At 38.5% G+C, this 21,299-nt stretch overlaps 1 protein-coding gene across 4 annotated transcripts in view; it reads left to right on the forward strand.

Annotated features, from left to right (window-relative positions):
- Positions 1–21,299, forward strand: part of SPAG9 (sperm associated antigen 9) — a 120,736-nt gene that overhangs the window by 51,503 nt on the left and 47,934 nt on the right. For all 4 annotated transcript variants that reach the window (XM_056550669.1, XM_056550666.1, XM_056550665.1 and 1 more), the window contains exon 2: positions 15,435–15,555. In XM_056550669.1, coding sequence (XP_056406644.1) covers positions 15,435–15,555 — 121 coding nt within the window. The remainder of the gene's footprint in view (positions 1–15,434; positions 15,556–21,299) is intronic.

The raw sequence follows: 21,299 nt of genomic DNA on the forward strand, positions 1-21,299 counted from the left end.
CTCCTGTATTATACTCCAGGGCTGTACTCACTATTCTGCTGGTGAGATCACTGTGTACATACATTACATTACTTATCCTGTACTGATCCTGAGTTATATCCTGTATTATACTCCAGAGCTGTACTCACTATTCTGCTGGTGAGGTCACTGTGTACATACATTACATTACTTATCCTGTACTGATCCTGAGTTATATCCTGTATTATACTGCAGAGCTGTACTCACTATTCTGCTGGTGAGGTCCCTGTGTACATACATTACATTACTTATCCTGTACTGATCCTGAGTTATATCCTGTATTATACTCCAGAGCTGTACTCACTATTCTGCTGGTGAGGTCACTGTGTACATACATTACATTACTTATCCTGTACTGATCCTGAGTTATATCCTGTTTTATACTCCAGAGCTGTACTCACTATTCTGCTGGTGAGGTCACTGTGTGCATACATTACATTACTTATCCTGTACTGATCCTGAGTTATATCCTGTATTATACTCCAGAGCTGTACTCACTATTCTGCTGGTGGGGTCACTGTGTACATACATTACATTACTTATCCTGTACTGATCCTGAGTTATATCTTATATTATACTCCAGAGCTGTACTCACTATTCTGCTGGTGAGGTCACTGTGTACATACATTACATTACTTATCCTGTACTGATCCTGAGTTATATCCTGTATTATACCCCAGAGCTGTACTCACTATTCTGCTGGTGAGGTCACTGTGTACATACATTACATTACTTATCCTGTACTGATCCTGAGTTATATCCTGTATTATACTCCAGAGCTGTACTCACTATTCTGCTGGTGAGGTCACTGTGTATAAACATTACATTACTTATCCTGTACTGATCCTGAGTTATATCCTGTATTATACTCCAGAGCTGTACTCACTATTCTGCTGGTGAGGTCACTGTGTACATACATTACATTACTTATCCTGTACTGATCCTGAGTTATATCCTGTATTATACTTCAGAGCTGTACTCACTATTCTGCTGGTGAGGTCCCTGTGTACACACATTACTGATCCTGATTATATCCTGTATTATACTCCAGAGCTGTACTCACTATTCTGCTGGTGAGGTCACTGTGTACATACATTACATTACTTATCCTGTACTGATCCTGAGTTATATCCTGTATTATACTCCAGAGCTGTACTCACTATTCTGCTGGTGAGGTCACTGTGTACATACATTACATTACTTATCCTGTACTGATCCTGAGTTATATCCTGTATTATACTCCAGAGCTGTACTCACTATTCTGCTGGTGAGATCACTGTGTACATACATTACATTACTTATCCTGTACTGATCCTGAGTTATATCCTGTATTATACTCCAGAGCTATACTCACTATTCTGCTGGTGAGATCACTGTATATATACATTACTTATCCTGTACTGATCCTGAGTTATATCCTGTATAATACTACAGAGCTGTACCCACTATTCTGCTGGTGAGATCACTGTGTACATACATTACATTACTTATCCTGTACTGATCCTGAGTTATATCCTGTATTATACTTCAGAGCTGTACTCACTATTCTGCTGGTGAGGTCCCTGTGTACACACATTACTGATCCTGATTATATCCTGTATTATACTCCAGAGCTGTACTCACTATTCTGCTGGTGAGGTCACTGTGTACATACATTACATTACTTATCCTGTACTGATCCTGAGTTATATCCTGTATTATACTCCAGAGCTGTACTCACTATTCTGCTGGTGAGGTCCCTGTGTACATAGATTACATTACTTATCCTGTACTGATCTTGAGTTATATCCTGTATTATACACCAGAGCTGTACTCACTATTCTGCTGGTGAGGTCCCTGTGTACATACATTACATTACTTATCCTGTACTGATCCTGAGTTATATCCTGTATTATACTCCAGAGCTGTACTCACTATTCTGCTGGTGAGGTCCCTGTGTACATACATTACATTACTTATCCTGTACTGATCTTGAGTTATATCCTGTATTATACTCCAGAGCTGCACTCACTATTCTGCTGGTGAGATCACTGTGTATATACATTACATTACTTATCCTGTACTGATCCTGAGTTATATCCTGTATTATACTCCAGAGCTGTACTCACTATTCTGCTGGTGAGGTCCCTGTGTACATACATTACATTACTTATCCTGTACTGATCCTGAGTTATATCCTGTATTATACTCCAGAGCTGTACTCACTATTCTGCTGGTGAGATCACTGTGTACATACATTACATTACTTATCCTGTACTGATCCTGAGTTATATCCTGTATTCTACTCCAGAGCTGTACTCACTATTCTGCTGGTGGGGTCACTGTGTATATACATTACATTACTTATCCTATACTGATCCTGAGTTATATCCTGTATTATACACCAGAGCTGTACTCACTATTCTGCTGGTGTCACTGTGTACATACATTACATTACTTATCCTGTACTGATCAAGAGTTATATCCTGTATTATACTCTAGAGCTGTACTCACTATTCTGCTGGTGAGGTCACTGTGTACATACATTACATTACTTATCCTGTACTGATCCTGAGTTATATCCTGTATTATACTCCAGAGCTGTACTCACTATTCTGCTGGTGAGATCACTGTGTACATACATTACATTACTTATCCTGTACTGATCCTGAGTTATATCCTGTATTCTACTCCAGAGCTGTACTCACTATTCTGCTGGTGGGGTCACTGTGTATATACATTACATTACTTATCCTATACTGATCCTGAGTTATATCCTGTATTATACTCTAGAGCTGTACTCACTATTCTGCTGGTGAGGTCACTGTGTACATACATTACATTACTTATCCTGTACTGATCCTGAGTTATATCCTGTATTATACTCCAGAGCTGTACTCACTATTCTGCTGGTGTCACTGTGTACATACATTACATTACTTATCCTGTACTGATCCTGAGTTATCTCCTGTATTATACTCCAGGGCTGTACTCACTATTCTGCTGGTGAGATCACTGTGTACATACATTACATTACTTATCCTGTACTGATCCTGAGTTATATCCTGTATTATACTCCAGAGCTGTACTCACTATTCTGCTGGTGAGGTCACTGTGTACATACATTACATTACTTATCCTGTACTGATCCTGAGTTATATCCTGTATTATACTGTGTACATACATTACATTACTTATCCTGTACTGATCCTGAGTTATATCCTGTATTATACTCCAGAGCTGTACTCACTATTCTGCTGGTGAGGTCACTGTGTACATACATTACATTACTTATCCTGTACTGATCCTGAGTTATATCCTGTATTATACTCCAGAGCTGTACTCACTATTCTGCTGGTGAGGTCACTGTGTGCATACATTACATTACTTATCCTGTACTGATCCTGAGTTATATCCTGTATTATACTCCAGAGCTGTACTCACTATTCTGCTGGTGGGGTCACTGTGTACATACATTACATTACTTATCCTGTACTGATCCTGAGTTATATCTTATATTATACTCCAGAGCTGTACTCACTATTCTGCTGGTGAGGTCACTGTGTACATACATTACATTACTTATCCTGTACTGATCCTGAGTTATATCCTGTATTATACCCCAGAGCTGTACTCACTATTCTGCTGGTGAGGTCACTGTGTACATACATTACATTACTTATCCTGTACTGATCCTGAATTATATCCTGTATTATACTCCAGAGCTGTACTCACTATTCTGCTGGTGAGGTCACTGTGTACATACATTACATTACTTATCCTGTACTGATCCTGAGTTATATCCTGTATTATACTCCAGAGCTGTACTCACTATTCTGCTGGTGAGGTCACTGTGTACATACATTACATTACTTATCCTGTACTGATCCTGAGTTATATCCTGTATTATACCTTAGAGCTGTACTCACTATTCTGCTGGTGAGATCACTGTGTACATACATTACATTACTTATCCTGTACTGATCCTGAGTTATATCCTGTATTATACTCCAGAGCTGTACTCACTATTCTGCTGGTGAGGTCACTGTGTACATACATTACTTATCCAGTACTGATCCTGAGTTATATCCTGTATTATACTCCAGAGCTGTACTCACTATTCTGCTGGTGAGGTCACTGTGTACATACATTACATTACATTACTTATCCTGTACTGATCCTGAGTTATATCCTGTATTATACACCAGAGCTGTACTCACTATTCTGCTGGTGAGGTCACTGTGTACATACATTACATTACTTATCCTGTACTGATCCTGAGTTATATCCTGTATTATACTCCAGAGCTGTACTCACTATTCTGCTGGTGAGGTCACTGTGTACATACATTACATTACTTATCCTGTACTGATCCTGAGTTATATCCTGTATTATACTTCAGAGCTGTCCTCACTATTCTGCTGGTGAGGTCACTGTGTATATACATTACATTACTTATCCTGTACTGATCCTGCGTTATATCCTGTATTATACTGCAGAGCTGTACTCACTATTCTGCTGGTGAGATCACTGTGTACATACATTACATTACTTATCCTGTACTGATCCTGAGTTATATCCTGTATTATACCCCAGAGCTGTACTCACTCTTCTGCTGGTGAGGTCCCTGTGTACATACATTACATTACTTATCCTGTACTGATCCTGAGTTATATCCTGTATTATACCCCAGAGCTGTACTCACTATTCTGCTGGTGAGGTCACTGTGTACATACATTACATTATTTATCCTGTACTGATCCTGAGTTATATCCTGTATTATACTCCAGAGCTGTACTCACTATTCTGCTGGTGAGGTCACTGTGTACATACATTACATTACTTATCCTGTACTGATCCTGAGTTATATCCTGTATTATACACCAGAGCTGTACTCATTATTCTGCTGGTGAGATCACTGTGTACATACATTACATTACTTATCCTGTACTGATCCTGATTATATCCTGTATTATACCCCAGAGCTGTACTCACTATTCTGCTGGTGAGGTCACTGTGTACATACATTACTTATCCTGTACTGATCCTGAGTTATATCCTGTATTATACTCCAGAGCTGTACTCACTATTCTGCTGGTGAGATCACTGTGTACATACATTACATTACTTATCCTGTACTGATCCTGAGTTATATCCTGTATTATACCCCAGAGCTGTACTCACTATTCTGCTGGTGAGGTCACTGTGTATATACATTACATTACTTATCCTGTACTGATCCTGAGTTATATCCTGTATTATACTCCAGAGCTGCACTCACTATTCTGCTGGTGAGGTCACTGTGTACATACATTACATTACTTATCCTGTACTGATCCTGAGTTATATCCTGTATTATACTCCAGAGCTGCACTCACTATTCTGCTGGTGAGGTCACTGTGTACATACATTACATTACTTATCCTGTACTGATCCTGAGTTATATCCTGTATTATACCCCAGAGCTGCACTCACTATTCTGCTGGTGAGATCACTGTATATATACATTACATTACTTATCCTGTACTGATCCTGAGTTATATCCTGTATTATACCCCAGAGCTGTACTCACTATTCTGCTGGTGAGGTCACTGTGTACATACATTACATTACTTATCCTGTACTGATCCTGAGTTATATCCTGTATTATACCCCAGAGCTGCACTCACTATTCTGCTGGTGAGGTCTCTGTGTACACACATTACTGATCCTGATTATATCCTGTATTAGTTGCTTTCCTTGGTGAGGGTCATGTGATGGCGGTGTGGCCCCGGGGCCGGTGTGATGATCAGCAGGTCTGTGTCTTGTGGTTCTGATCCATCATCTTCGCTCACACATGAGGTTTGGACTTTCATCACAAGATATGAGACAAACACGCGATCTGTTCTGAAGAATCTTCTCTTTAATAAAACATTTTTTGTAATTTTTAACCCTGATTTCTCCTGTTTGTATGTGAATCCGTTCTGTGTATTCTGCCCTGAGGCTGCCGGGTCGGGGTAGTAGTCCTCATATTATACAGGGACACTTACCTGCTGTCACATGACCAGTTGGGTGCCAGCGGGGTGCGGAGCCCTGACAGTCTAGAGCAGGTTGTATTTTCGTGTTGCGGTAGTGAAGGGGTTAATCAGGGCAGATGCAGGAAATGCCTGTGGTGTGTACGGTGCGGTGTGCAGCGCCCTCTAGTGTACACTCCAGAGTGACACAGCCGTCTATCCAATTCTTAATCACTGTGTCATCGGCTGCTGCAAAACTACAACTCCCAGCATGCCCAGACAGCCGAAGGCTGTGGTGCATATGTTATGACTTATATATTTGGCGCAGAGTTACGTTATTTGGTGGATATGTTATGACTTATATATTTGGCGCAGTTACGTTATTTGGTGGATATGTTATGACTTATATATTTGGCGCAGAGTTATGTTATTTGGTGCATATGTTATGACTTATATATTTGGCGCAGAGTTATGTTATTTGGTGCATATGTTATGACTTATATATTTGGCGCAGAGTTATGTTATTTGGTGCATATGTTATGACTTATATATTTGGCGCAGAGTTATGTTATTTGGTGGATATGTTATGACTTATATATTTGGCGCAGAGTTACGTTATTTGGTGGATATGTTATGACTTATATATTTGGCGCAGAGTTATGTTATTTGGTGCATATGTTATGACTTATATATTTGGCGCAGAGTTATGTTATTTGGTGGATATGTTATGACTTATATATTTGGCGCAGAGTTATGTTATTTGGTGGATATGTTATGACTTATATATTTGGCGCAGTTATGTTATTTGGTGGATATGTTATGACTTATATATTTGGCGCAGAGTTATGTTATTTGGTGGATATGTTATGACTTATATATTTGGCGCAGAGTTATGTTATTTGGTGGATATGTTATGACTTATATATTTGGCGCAGAGTTACGTTATTTGGTGGATATGTTATGACTTATATATTTGGCGCAGTTATGTTATTTGGTGCATATGTTATGACTTATATATTTGGCGCAGAGTTATGTTATTTGGTGGATATGTTATGACTTATATATTTGGCGCAGTTATGTTATTTGGTGGATATGTTATGACTTATATATTTGGCGCAGAGTTACGTTATTTGGTGCATATGTTATGACTTATATATTTGGCGCAGAGTTATGTTATTTGGTAGATATGTTATGACTTATATATTTGGCGCAGTTATGTTATTTGGTGCATATGTTATGACTTATATATTTGGCGCAGAGTTATGTTATTTGGTGGATATGTTATGACTTATATATTTGGCGCAGTTATGTTATTTGGTGCATATGTTATGACTTATATATTTGGCGCAGTTATGTTATTTGGTGCATATGTTATGACTTATATATTTGGCGCAGAGTTACGTTATTTGGTGCATATGTTATGACTTATATATTTGGCGCAGTTATGTTATTTGGTGCATATGTTATGACTTATATATTTGGCGCAGAGTTATGTTATTTGGTGCATATGTTATGACTTATATATTTGGCGCAGTTACGTTATTTGGTGCATATGTTATGACTTATATATTTGGCGCAGAGTTATGTTATTTGGATATGTTATGACTTATATATTTGGCGCAGAGTTATGTTATTTGGTGGATATGTTATGACTTATATATTTGGCGCAGTTATGTTATTTGGTGGATATGTTATGACTTATATATTTGGCGCAGAGTTATGTTATTTGGTGGATATGTTATGACTTATATATTTGGCGCAGAGTTATGTTATTTGGTGCATATGTTATGACTTATTATTTGGCGCAGAGTTATGTTATTTGGTGGATATGTTATGACTTATATATTTGGCGCAGAGTTACGTTATTTGGTGGATATGTTATGACTTATATATTTGGCGCAGAGTTATGTTATTTGGTAGATATGTTATGACTTATATATTTGGCGCAGAGTTACGTTATTTGGTAGATATGTTATGACTTATATATTTGGCGCAGTTATGTTATTTGGTGCATATGTTATGACTTATATATTTGGCGCAGTTACGTTATTTGGTGCATATGTTATGACTTATATATTTGGCGCAGAGTTATGTTATTTGGTGGATATGTTATGACTTATATATTTGGCGCAGTTACGTTATTTGGTGGATATGTTATGACTTATATATTTGGCGCAGTTACGTTATTTGGTGGATATGTTATGACTTATATATTTGGCGCAGTTACGTTATTTGGTGGATATGTTATGACTTATATATTTGGCGCAGAGTTACGTTATTTGGTGGATATGTTATGACTTATATATTTGGCGCAGAGTTATGTTATTTGGTGGATATGTTATGACTTATATATTTGGCGCAGTTATGTTATTTGGTGGATATGTTATGACTTATATATTTGGCGCAGTTATGTTATTTGGTGGATATGTTATGACTTATATATTTGGAGCAGAGATGTTATTTGGTGGATATGTTATGACTTATATATTTGGCGCAGTTATGTTATTTGGTGGATATGTTATGACTTATATATTTGGCGCAGAGTTATGTTATTTGGTGGATATGTTATGACTTATATATTTGGCGCAGTTATGTTATTTGGTGGATATGTTATGACTTATATATTTGGCGCAGAGTTATGTTATTTGGTGCATATGTTATGACTTATATATTTGGCGCAGTTATGTTATTTGGTGGATATGTTATGACTTATATATTTGGCGCAGAGTTATGTTATTTGGTGGATATGTTATGACTTATATATTTGGCGCAGAGTTATGTTATTTGGTGGATATGTTATGACTTATATATTTGGCGCAGTTATGTTATTTGGTGGATATGTTATGACTTATATATTTGGCGCAGAGTTATGTTATTTGGTGCATATGTTATGACTTATATATTTGGCGCAGTTATGTTATTTGGTGGATATGTTATGACTTATATATTTGGCGCAGAGTTATGTTATTTGGTGCATATGTTATGACTTATATATTTGGCGCAGTTACGTTATTTGGTGCATATGTTATGACTTATATATTTGGCGCAGTTATGTTATTTGGTGGATATGTTATGACTTATATATTTGGCGCAGAGTTACGTTATTTGGTGCATATGTTATGACTTATATATTTGGCGCAGAGTTATGTTATTTGGTGGATATGTTATGACTTATATATTTGGCGCAGTTATGTTATTTGGTGGATATGTTATGACTTATATATTTGGCGCAGTTATGTTATTTGGTGGATATGTTATGACTTATATATTTGGCGCAGAGTTATGTTATTTGGTGGATATGTTATGACTTATATATTTGGCGCAGAGTTACGTTATTTGGTGCATATGTTATGACTTATATATTTGGCGCAGTTATGTTATTTGGTGGATATGTTATGACATATATTTGGCGCAGAGTTACGTTATTTGGTGGATATGTTATGACTTATATATTTGGCGCAGAGTTATGTTATTTGGTGGATATGTTATGACTTATATATTTGGCGCAGAGTTATGTTATTTGGTGGATATGTTATGACTTATATATTTGGCGCAGAGTTACGTTATTTGGTGCATATGTTATGACTTATATATTTGGCGCAGTTATGTTATTTGGTGGATATGTTATGACTTATATATTTGGCGCAGAGTTACGTTATTTGGTGCATATGTTATGACTTATATATTTGGCGCAGAGTTATGTTATTTGGTGGATATGTTATGACTTATATATTTGGCGCAGTTATGTTATTTGGTGCATATGTTATGACTTATATATTTGGCGCAGAGTTATGTTATTTGGTGGATATGTTATGACTTATATATTTGGCGCAGTTACGTTATTTGGTGGATATGTTATGACTTATATATTTGGCGCAGAGTTACGTTATTTGGTGGATATGTTATGACTTATATATTTGGCGCAGAGTTATGTTATTTGGTGGATATGTTATGACTTATATATTTGGCGCAGTTACGTTATTTGGTGGATATGTTATGACTTATATATTTGGCGCAGTTACGTTATTTGGTGGATATGTTATGACTTATATATTTGGCGCAGAGTTATGTTATTTGGTGGATATGTTATGACTTATATATTTGGAGCAGAGATGTTATTTGGTGGATATGTTATGACTTATATATTTGGCGCAGTTATGTTATTTGGTGGATATGTTATGACTTATATATTTGGCGCAGAGTTATGTTATTTGGTGCATATGTTATGACTTATATATTTGGAGCAGAGTTATGTTATTTGGTGGATATGTTATGACTTATATATTTGGCGCAGAGTTATGTTATTTGGTGGATATGTTATGACTTATATATTTGGCGCAGAGTTATGTTATTTGGTGCATATGTTATGACTTATATATTTGGCGCAGAGTTATGTTATTTGGTGGATATGTTATGACTTATATATTTGGCGCAGAGTTATGTTATTTGGTGCATATGTTATGACTTATATATTTGGCGCAGTTACGTTATTTGGTGCATATGTTATGACTTATATATTTGGCGCAGAGTTATGTTATTTGGTGGATATGTTATGACTTATATATTTGGCGCAGAGTTATGTTATTTGGTGGATATGTTATGACTTATATATTTGGCGCAGAGTTATGTTATTTGGTGCATATGTAATGACTTATATATTTGGCGCAGTTACGTTATTTGGTGCATATGTTATGACTTATATATTTGGCGCAGAGTTATGTTATTTGGTGCATATGTTATGACTTATATATTTGGCGCAGAGTTACGTTATTTGGTGCATATGTTATGACTTATATATTTGGCGCAGAGTTATGTTATTTGGTGGATATGTTATGACTTATATATTTGGCGCAGTTACGTTATTTGGTAGATATGTTATGACTTATATATTTGGCGCAGAGTTACGTTATTTGGTGCATATGTTATGACTTATATATTTGGCGCAGTTATGTTATTTGGTGGATATGTTATGACTTATATATTTGGCGCAGAGTTATGTTATTTGGTGCATATGTTATGACTTATATATTTGGCGCAGTTACGTTATTTGGTGCATATGTTATGACTTATATATTTGGCGCAGAGTTATGTTATTTGGTGCATATGTAATGACTTATATATTTGGCGCAGAGTTACGTTATTTGGTGCATATGTTATGACTTATATATTTGGCGCAGAGTTATGTTATTTGGTGGATATGTTATGACTTATATATTTGGCGCAGAGTTATGTTATTTGGTGGATATGTTATGACTTATATATTTGGCGCAGAGTTACGTTATTTGGTGGATATGTTATGACTTATATATTTGGCGCAGAGTTACGTTATTTGGTGGATATGTTATGACTTATATATTTGGCGCAGAGTTACGTTATTTGGTGGATATGTTATGACTTATATATTTGGCGCAGAGTTATGTTATTTGGTGCATATGTAATGACTTATATATTTGGCGCAGAGTTACGTTATTTGGTGCATATGTTATGACTTATATATTTGGCGCAGAGTTATGTTATTTGGTGCATATGTAATGACTTATATATTTGGCGCAGAGTTACGTTATTTGGTGCATATGTTATGACTTATATATTTGGCGCAGAGTTATGTTATTTGGTGGATATGTTATGACTTATATATTTGGCGCAGAGTTATGTTATTTGGTGGATATGTTATGACTTATATATTTGGCGCAGTTATGTTATTTGGTGCATATGTTATGACTTATATATTTGGCGCAGTTATGTTATTTGGTGGATTTGTTATGACTTATATATTTGGCGCAGAGTTATGTTATTTGGTGGATATGTTATGACTTATATATTTGGCGCAGTTATGTTATTTGGTGGAGATGTTATGACTTATATATTTGGCGCAGAGTTACGTTATTTGGTGCATATGTTATGACTTATATATTTGGCGCAGAGTTATGTTATTTGGTGGATATGTTATGACTTATATATTTGGCGCAGTTATGTTATTTGGTGGATATGTTATGACTTATATATTTGGCGCAGAGTTATGTTATTTGGTGGATATGTTATGACTTATATATTTGGCGCAGTTACGTTATTTGGTGGATATGTTATGACTTATATATTTGGCGCAGAGTTATGTTATTTGGTGCATATGTTATGACTTATATATTTGGCGCAGAGTTATGTTATTTGGTGCATATGTTATGACTTATATATTTGGCGCAGAGTTACGTTATTTGGTGCATATGTTATGACTTATATATTTGGCGCAGAGTTATGTTATTTGGTGGATATGTTATGACTTATATATTTGGCGCAGAGTTATGTTATTTGGTGGATATGTTATGACTTATATATTTGGCGCAGTTATGTTATTTGGTGGATATGTTATGACTTATATATTTGGCGCAGAGTTATGTTATTTGGTGGATATGTTATGACTTATATATTTGGCGCAGTTACGTTATTTGGTGGATATGTTATGACTTATATATTTGGCGCAGAGTTATGTTATTTGGTGCATATGTTATGACTTATATATTTGGCGCAGAGTTATGTTATTTGGTGCATATGTTATGACTTATATATTTGGCGCAGTTATGTTATTTGGTGGATATGTTATGACTTATATATTTGGCGCAGTTATGTTATTTGGTGGATATGTTATGACTTATATATTTGGCGCAGTTATGTTATTTGGTGCATATGTTATGACTTATATATATGGCGCAGAGTTATGTTATTTGGTGGATATGTTATGACTTATATATTTGGCGCAGTTATGTTATTTGGTGGATATGTTATGACTTATATATTTGGCGCAGAGTTATGTTATTTGGTGGATTTGTTATGACTTATATATTTGGCGCAGAGTTATGTTATTTGGTGCATATGTTATGACTTATATATTTGGCGCAGTTACGTTATTTGGTGCATATGTTATGACTTATATATTTGGCGCAGAGTTATGTTATTTGGTGCATATGTAATGACTTATATATTTGGCGCAGAGTTGTGTTATTTGGTGCATATGTTATGACTTATATATTTGGCGCAGTTATGTTATTTGGTGGATTTGTTATGACTTATATATTTGGCGCAGTTATGTTATTTGGTGGATATGTTATGACTTATATATTTGGCGCAGAGTTATGTTATTTGGTGGATATGTTATGACTTATATATTTGGCGCAGAGTTATGTTATTTGGTGCATATGTTATGACTTATATATTTGGCGCAGAGTTATGTTATTTGGTGCATATGTTATGACTTATATATTTGGCGCAGAGTTATGTTATTTGGTGCATATGTTATGACTTATATATTTGGCGCAGAGTTACGTTATTTGGTGGATTTGTTATGACTTATATATTTGGCGCAGAGTTATGTTATTTGGTGGATATGTTATGACTTATATATTTGGCGCAGTTATGTTATTTGGTGGATATGTTATGACTTATATATTTGGCGCAGAGTTACGTTATTTGGTGCATATGTTATGACTTATATATTTTGTGCAGAGTTATGTTATTTGGTGGATATATTATGACTTATATATTTGGCGCAGAGTTATGTTATTTGGTGGATATGTTATGACTTATATAATTGGCGCAGTTATGTTATTTGGTGGATATGTTATGACTTATATATTTGGCGCAGAGTTATGTTATTTGGTGGATATGTTATGACTTATATATTTGGCGCAGAGTTATGTTATTTGGTGGATATGTTATGACTTATATAATTGGCGCAGTTATGTTATTTGGTGGATATGTTATGACTTATATATTTGGCGCAGAGTTATGTTATTTGGTGGATATGTTATGACTTATATATTTGGCGCAGAGTTATGTTATTTGGTGCATATGTTATGACTTATATATTTGGCGCAGAGTTATGTTATTTGGTGCATATGTTATGACTTATATATTTGGCGCAGAGTTATGTTATTTGGTGCATATGTTATGACTTATATATTTGGCGCAGAGTTACGTTATTTGGTGGATTTGTTATGACTTATATATTTGGCGCAGAGTTATGTTATTTGGTGCATATGTTATGACTTATATATTTGGCGCAGAGTTATGTTATTTGGTGCATATGTTATGACTTATATATTTGGCGCAGTTACGTTATTTGGTGCATATGTTATGACTTATATATTTGGCGCAGAGTTATGTTATTTGGTGGATATGTTATGACTTATATATTTGGCGCAGTTACGTTATTTGGTGGATATGTTATGACTTATATATTTGGCGCAGTTACGTTATTTGGTGGATATGTTATGACTTATATATTTGTCGCAGTTACGTTATTTGGTGGATATGTTATGACTTATATATTTGGCGCAGAGTTATGTTATTTGGTGGATATGTTATGACTTATATATTTGGCGCAGAGTTATGTTATTTGGTGGATATGTTATGACTTATATATTTGGCGCAGTTATGTTATTTGGTGGATATGTTATGACTTATATATTTGGCGCAGAGTTATGTTATTTGGGGCATATGTTATGACTTATATATTTGGCGCAGTTACGTTATTTGGTGGATATGTTATGACTTATATATTTGGCGCAGAGTTATGTTATTTGGTGCATATGTTATGACTTATATATTTGGCGCAGAGTTACGTTATTTGGTACATATGTTATGACTTATATATTTGGCGCAGAGTTATGTTATTTGGTGGAGATGTTATGACTTATATATTTGGCGCATATGTTATATATTTGGCGCATATGTTATATATTTGGCGCATATGTTATATATATTTGGCGCATATGTTATATATTTGGCGCATATGTTATATATTTGGCGCATATGTTATATATTTGGCGCATATGATATATATTTGGCGCATATGTTATATATTTGGCGCATATGTTATATATTTGGCGCATATGTTATATATTTGGCGCATATGTTTTATATTTGGCGCATATGTTATATATTTGGCGCATATGTTATATATTTGGCGCATATGTTATATATTTGGCGCATATGTTATATATTTGGCGTATATGTTATATATTTGGCGCATATGTTATATATTTGGCGCATATGTTATATATTTGGCGCATATGTTATATATTTGGCGCATATGTTATATATTTGGCGAATACGTTATTTGGCGCATATGTTATATATTTGGCGCATATGTTATATATTTGGTGAATACGTTATTTGGCGCATATGTTATATATTTGGCGCATATGTTATATATTTGGCGCATATCTTATATATTTGGCGCATATGTTATATATTTGGCGCATATCTTATATATTTGGCGCATATGTTATATATTTGGCGCATATGTTATATATTTGGCGCATATGTTATATATTTGGCGCATATGTTATATATTTGGCGCATATGTTATATATTTGGCGCATATGTTATATATTTGGCGCATATGTTATATATTTGGCGCACTGATGCCTCTTTGTTTTTCCTTTTTAGAAATTCATAGAGTTTGAGGATTTACAGGAACAGGATAAGAAGGATTTACAGGTCCGGGTGGAGTCATTGGAGTCACAGACCAGACAACTGGAGCTGAAGGCCAAGAACTACTCCGACCAGAGTAAGGAAGAGTAATGTGTAATGTATGGGGGGGGGATGTATGGGGGGTGTATGGGGGGGGGTGCCCCCCCATAGATGTATAGAGGAAAGGATGTGCCCCCCCTACATGTATAGAGGAAAGGATGTGCCCCCCCAGATGTATAGAGGAAAGGATGTGCCCCCCCCCCCTAGATGTATAGAGGAAAGGATGTGCCCCCCCCCAGATGTATAGGAAAGGATGTGCCCCCCCCCCAGATGTATAGGAAAGGATGTGCCCCCCCCCCAGATGTATAGAGGAAAGGATGTGCCCCCCCCCTAAATGTATAGAGGAAAGGATGTGCCCCCCCCCCTAGATGTATAGAGGAAAGGATGTGCCCCCCCCCCCAGATGTATAGAGGAAAGGATGTGCCCCCCCCCCCCTAGATGTATAGAGGAAAGGATGTGCCCCCCCAGATGTATAGGAAAGGATGTGCCCCCCCCCCTAGATGTATAGAGGAAAGGATGTGCCCCCCCCCAGATGTATAGAGGAAAGGATGTGCCCCCCCCAGATGTATAGAGGAAAGGATGTGCCCCCCCCCCCAGATGTATAGGAAAGGATGTGCCCCCCCCCCAGATGTATAGAGGAAAGGATGTGCCCCCCCCCCCCCCCGATGTATAGAGGAAAGGATGTGCCCCCCCCAGATGTATAGGAAAGGATGTGCCCCCCCCCCTAGATGTATAGAGGAAAGGATGTGCCCCCCCCCCAGATGTATAGAGGAAAGGATGTGCCCCCCCCAGATGTATAGAGGAAAGGATGTGCCCCCCCCCCAGATGTATAGGAAAGGATGTGCCCCCCCCTAGATGTATAGAGGAAAGGATGTGCCCCCCCCCAGATGTATAGAGGAAAGGATGTGCCCCCCCCCCCCCGATGTATAGAGGAAAGGATGTGCCCCCCCCCCCAGATGTATAGAGGAAAGGATGTGCCCCCCCCCAGATGTATAGAGGAAAGGATGTGCCCCCCCCAGATGTATAGAGGAAAGGATGTGCCCCCCCAGATGTATAGAGGAAAGGATGTGCCCCCCCCCAGATGTATAGAGGAAAGGATGTGCCCCCCCAGATGTATAGAGGAAAGGATGTGCCCCCCCCCCCAGATGTATAGAGGAAAGGATGTGCCCCCCCCCAGATGTATAGAGGAAAGGATGTGCCCCCCCCCCTAGATGTATAGAGGAAAGGATGTGCCCCCCCCCTAGATGTATAGAGGAAAGGATGTGCCCCCCCCCCCAGATGTATAGGAAAGGATGTGCCCCCCCCCCCTAGATGTATAGAGGAAAGGATGTGCCCCCCCCCCTAGATGTATAGAGGAAAGTATGTGCCCCCCCCTACATGTATAGATAACATATAGAGGAAAGGATGTACCCCCCCCCCCCTACATGTATAGATAACATATAGAGGAAAGGATGTGCCCCCCCCCCCTACATGTATAGATAACATATAGAGGAAAGTATCTGCCCCCCCCCCCTACATGTATAGATAACATATAGAGGAAAGGATGTGCCCCCCCCCCTACATGTATAGATAACATATAGAGGAAAGTATGTGCCCCCCCCCCTACATGTATAGATAACATATAGAGGAAAGGATGTGCCCCCCCCCTACATGTATAGATAACATATAGAGGAAAGTATGTGCCCCCCCCCTACATGTATAGATAACATATAGAGGAAAGGATGTGCCCCCCCCTACATGTATAGATAACATATAGAGGAAAGTATGTGCCCCCCCCCCCTACATGTATAGATAACATATAGAGGAAAGTATGTGCCCCCCCCCTACATGTATAGATAACATATAGAGGAAAGTATGTGCCCCCCCCTACATGTATAGATAACATATAGAGGAAAGTATGTGCCCCCCCCCCCTACATGTATAGATAACATATAGAGGAAAGTATGTGCCCCCCCCCTACATGTATAGATAACATATAGAGGAAAGTATGTGCCCCCCCCCCCTACATGTATAGATAACATATAGAGGAAAGTATGTGCCCCCCCCCTACATGTATAGATAACATATAGAGGAAAGTATGTGCCCCCCCCTACATGTATAGATAACATATAGAGGAAAGTATGTGCCCCCCCCCCCCTACATGTATAGATAACATATAGAGGAAAGTATGTGCCCCCCCTACATGTATAGATAACATATAGAGGAAAGTATGTGCCCCCCCCTACATGTATAGATAACGTATAGAGGAAAGTATGTGCCCCCCCCCTACATGTATAGATAACATATAGAGGAAAGTATGTGCCCCCCCCCTACATGTATAGATAACATATAGAGGAAAGTATGTGCCCCCCCCTACATGTATAGATAACATATAGAGGAAAGTATGTGCCCCCCCCCTACATGTATAGATAACATATAGAGGAAAGTATGTGCCCCCCCCTACATGTATAGATAACATATAGAGGAAAGTGTGTGCCCCCCCCCTACATGTATAGATAACATATAGAGGAAAGTATGTGCCCCCCCCCTACATGTATAGATAACATATAGAGGAAAGTATGTGCCCCCCCCTACATGTATAGATAACATATAGAGGAAAGTATGTGCCCCCCCCCCTACATGTATAGATAACATATAGAGGAAAGTATGTGCCCCCCCCTACATGTATAGATAACATATAGAGGAAAGTGTGTGCCCCCCCCTACATGTATAGATAACATATAGAGGAAAGTATCTGCCCCCCCTACATGTATAGATAACATATAGAGAAAAGTATGTGCCCCCCCCCTACATGTATAGATAACATATAGAGGAAAGTATGTGCCCCCCCCCCCTACATGTATAGATAACATATAGAGGAAAGTATGTGCCCCCCCCCTACATGTATAGATAACATATAGAGGAAAGGATGTGCCCCCCCCCCCTACATGTATAGATAACATATAGAGGAAAGTATGTGCCCCCCCCCTACATGTATAGATAACATATAGAGGAAAGTATGTGCCCCCCCCCTACATGTATAGATAACATATAGAGGAAAGTATGTGCCCCCCCCCTACATGTATAGATAACATATAGAGGAAAGTATGTGCCCCCCCCCTACATGTATAGATAACATATAGAGGAAAGTATGTGCCCCCCCCCTACATGTATAGATAACATATAGAGGAAAGTATGTGCCCCCCCCCTACATGTATAGATAACATATAGAGGAAAGTATGTGCCCCCCCCTACATGTATAGATAACATATAGAGGAAAGGATGTGCCCCCCCCCTACATGTATAGATAACATATAGAGGAAAGTATGTGCCCCCCCCCTACATGTATAGATAACATATAGAGGAAAGTATGTGCCCCCCCCCTACATGTATAGATAACATATAGAGGAAAGTATGTGCCCCCCCCCCCCCTACATGTATAGATAACATATAGAGGAAAGTGTGTGCCCCCCCCCTACATGTATAGATAACATATAGAGGAAAGTATGTGCCCCCCCCTACATGTATAGATAACATATAGAGGAAAGTATGTGCCCCCCCCTACATGTATAGATAACATATAGAGGAAAGTATGTGCCCCCCCCCTACATGTATAGATAACATATAGAGGAAAGGATGTGCCCCCCCCCTACATGTATAGATAACATATAGAGGAAAGGATGTGCCCCCCCCTACATGTATAGATAACATATAGAGGAAAGTATGTGCCCCCCCCCCTACATGTATAGATAACATATAGAGGAAAGGATGTGCCCCCCCCTACATGTATAGATAACATATAGAGGAAAGTATGTGCCCCCCCCCCCTACATGTATAGATAACATATAGAGGAAAGTATGTGCCCCCCCCCTACATGTATAGATAACATATAGAGGAAAGTATGTGCCCCCCCCTACATGTATAGATAACATATAGAGGAAAGTATGTGCCCCCCCCCCCTACATGTATAGATAACATATAGAGGAAAGTATGTGCCCCCCCCCTACATGTATAGATAACATATAGAGGAAAGTATGTGCCCCCCCCCCTACATGTATAGATAACATATAGAGGAAAGGATGTGCCCCCCCCTACATGTATAGATAACATATAGAGGAAAGTATGTGCCCCCCCCCCCCTACATGTATAGATAACATATAGAGGAAAGTATGTGCCCCCCCCCCTACATGTATAGATAACATATAGAGGAAAGTATGTGCCCCCCCCCCCTACATGTATAGATAACATATAGAGGAAAGTATGTGCCCCCCCCCCTACATGTATAGATAACATATAGAGGAAAGTATGTGCCCCCCCCTACATGTATAGATAACATATAGAGGAAAGTATGTGCCCCCCCCCTACATGTATAGATAACATATAGAGGAAAGTATGTGCCCCCCCCCTACATGTATAGATAACATATAGAGGAAAGTATGTGCCCCCCCCCTACATGTATAGATAACATATAGAGGAAAGTATGTGCCCCCCCTACATGTATAGATAACATATAGAGGAAAGTATGTGCCCCCCCCCTACATGTATAGATAACATATAGAGGAAAGTATGTGCCCCCCCCCCTACATGTATAGATAACATATAGAGGAAAGTATGTGCCCCCCCCTACATGTATAGATAACATATAGAGGAAAGTATGTGCCCCCCCCCCTACATGTATAGATAACATATAGAGGAAAGTATGTGCCCCCCCCCCTACATGTATAGATAACGTATAGAGGAAAGTATCTGCCCCCCCCCCCCTACATGTATAGATAACATATAGAGGAAAGTATGTGCCCCCCCCCCTACATGTATAGATAACATATAGAGGAAAGGATGTGCCCCCCCCCCTACATGTATAGATAACATATAGAGGAAAGTATGTGCCCCCCCCCTACATGTATAGATAACATATAGAGGAAAGGATGTGCCCCCCCCCTACATGTATAGATAACATATAGAGGAAAGTATGTGCCCCCCCCCTACATGTATAGATAACATATAGAGGAAAGTATGTGCCCCCCCCCTACATGTATAGATAACATATAGAGGAAAGTATGTGCCCCCCCCTACATGTATAGATAACATATAGAGGAAAGTATGTGCCCCCCCCCTACATGTATAGATAACATATAGAGGAAAGTATGTGCCCCCCCCTACATGTATAGATAACATATAGAGGAAAGTATGTGCCCCCCCCTACATGTATAGATAACATATAGAGGAAAGTATGTGCCCCCCCCTACATGTATAGATAACATATAGAGGAAAGTATGTGCCCCCCCCCCTACATGTATAGATAACATATAGAGGAAAGTATGTGCCCCCCCCCCTACATGTATAGATAACATATAGAGGAAAGTATGTGCCCCCCCCCCTACATGTATAGATAACATATAGAGGAAAGTATGTGCCCCCCCCCTACATGTATAGATAACATATAGAGGAAAGGATGTGCCCCCCCCCTACATGTATAGATAACATATAGAGGAAAGGATGTGCCCCCCCCTACATGTATAGATAACATATAGAGGAAAGTATGTGCCCCCCCCTACATGTATAGATAACATATAGAGGAAAGGATGTGCCCCCCCCCTACATGTATAGATAACATATAGAGGAAAGTATGTGCCCCCCCCCTACATGTATAGATAACATATAGAGGAAAGGATGTGCCCCCCCCCTACATGTATAGATAACATATAGAGGAAAGTATGTGCCCCCCCCCTACATGTATAGATAACATATAGAGGAAAGGATGTGCCCCCCCCCCTACATGTATAGATAACATATAGAGGAAAG

This window comes from Hyla sarda, chromosome 13, assembly GCF_029499605.1.
Source record: "Hyla sarda isolate aHylSar1 chromosome 13, aHylSar1.hap1, whole genome shotgun sequence".
Lineage (NCBI taxonomy): Eukaryota > Metazoa > Chordata > Amphibia > Anura > Hylidae > Hyla > Hyla sarda.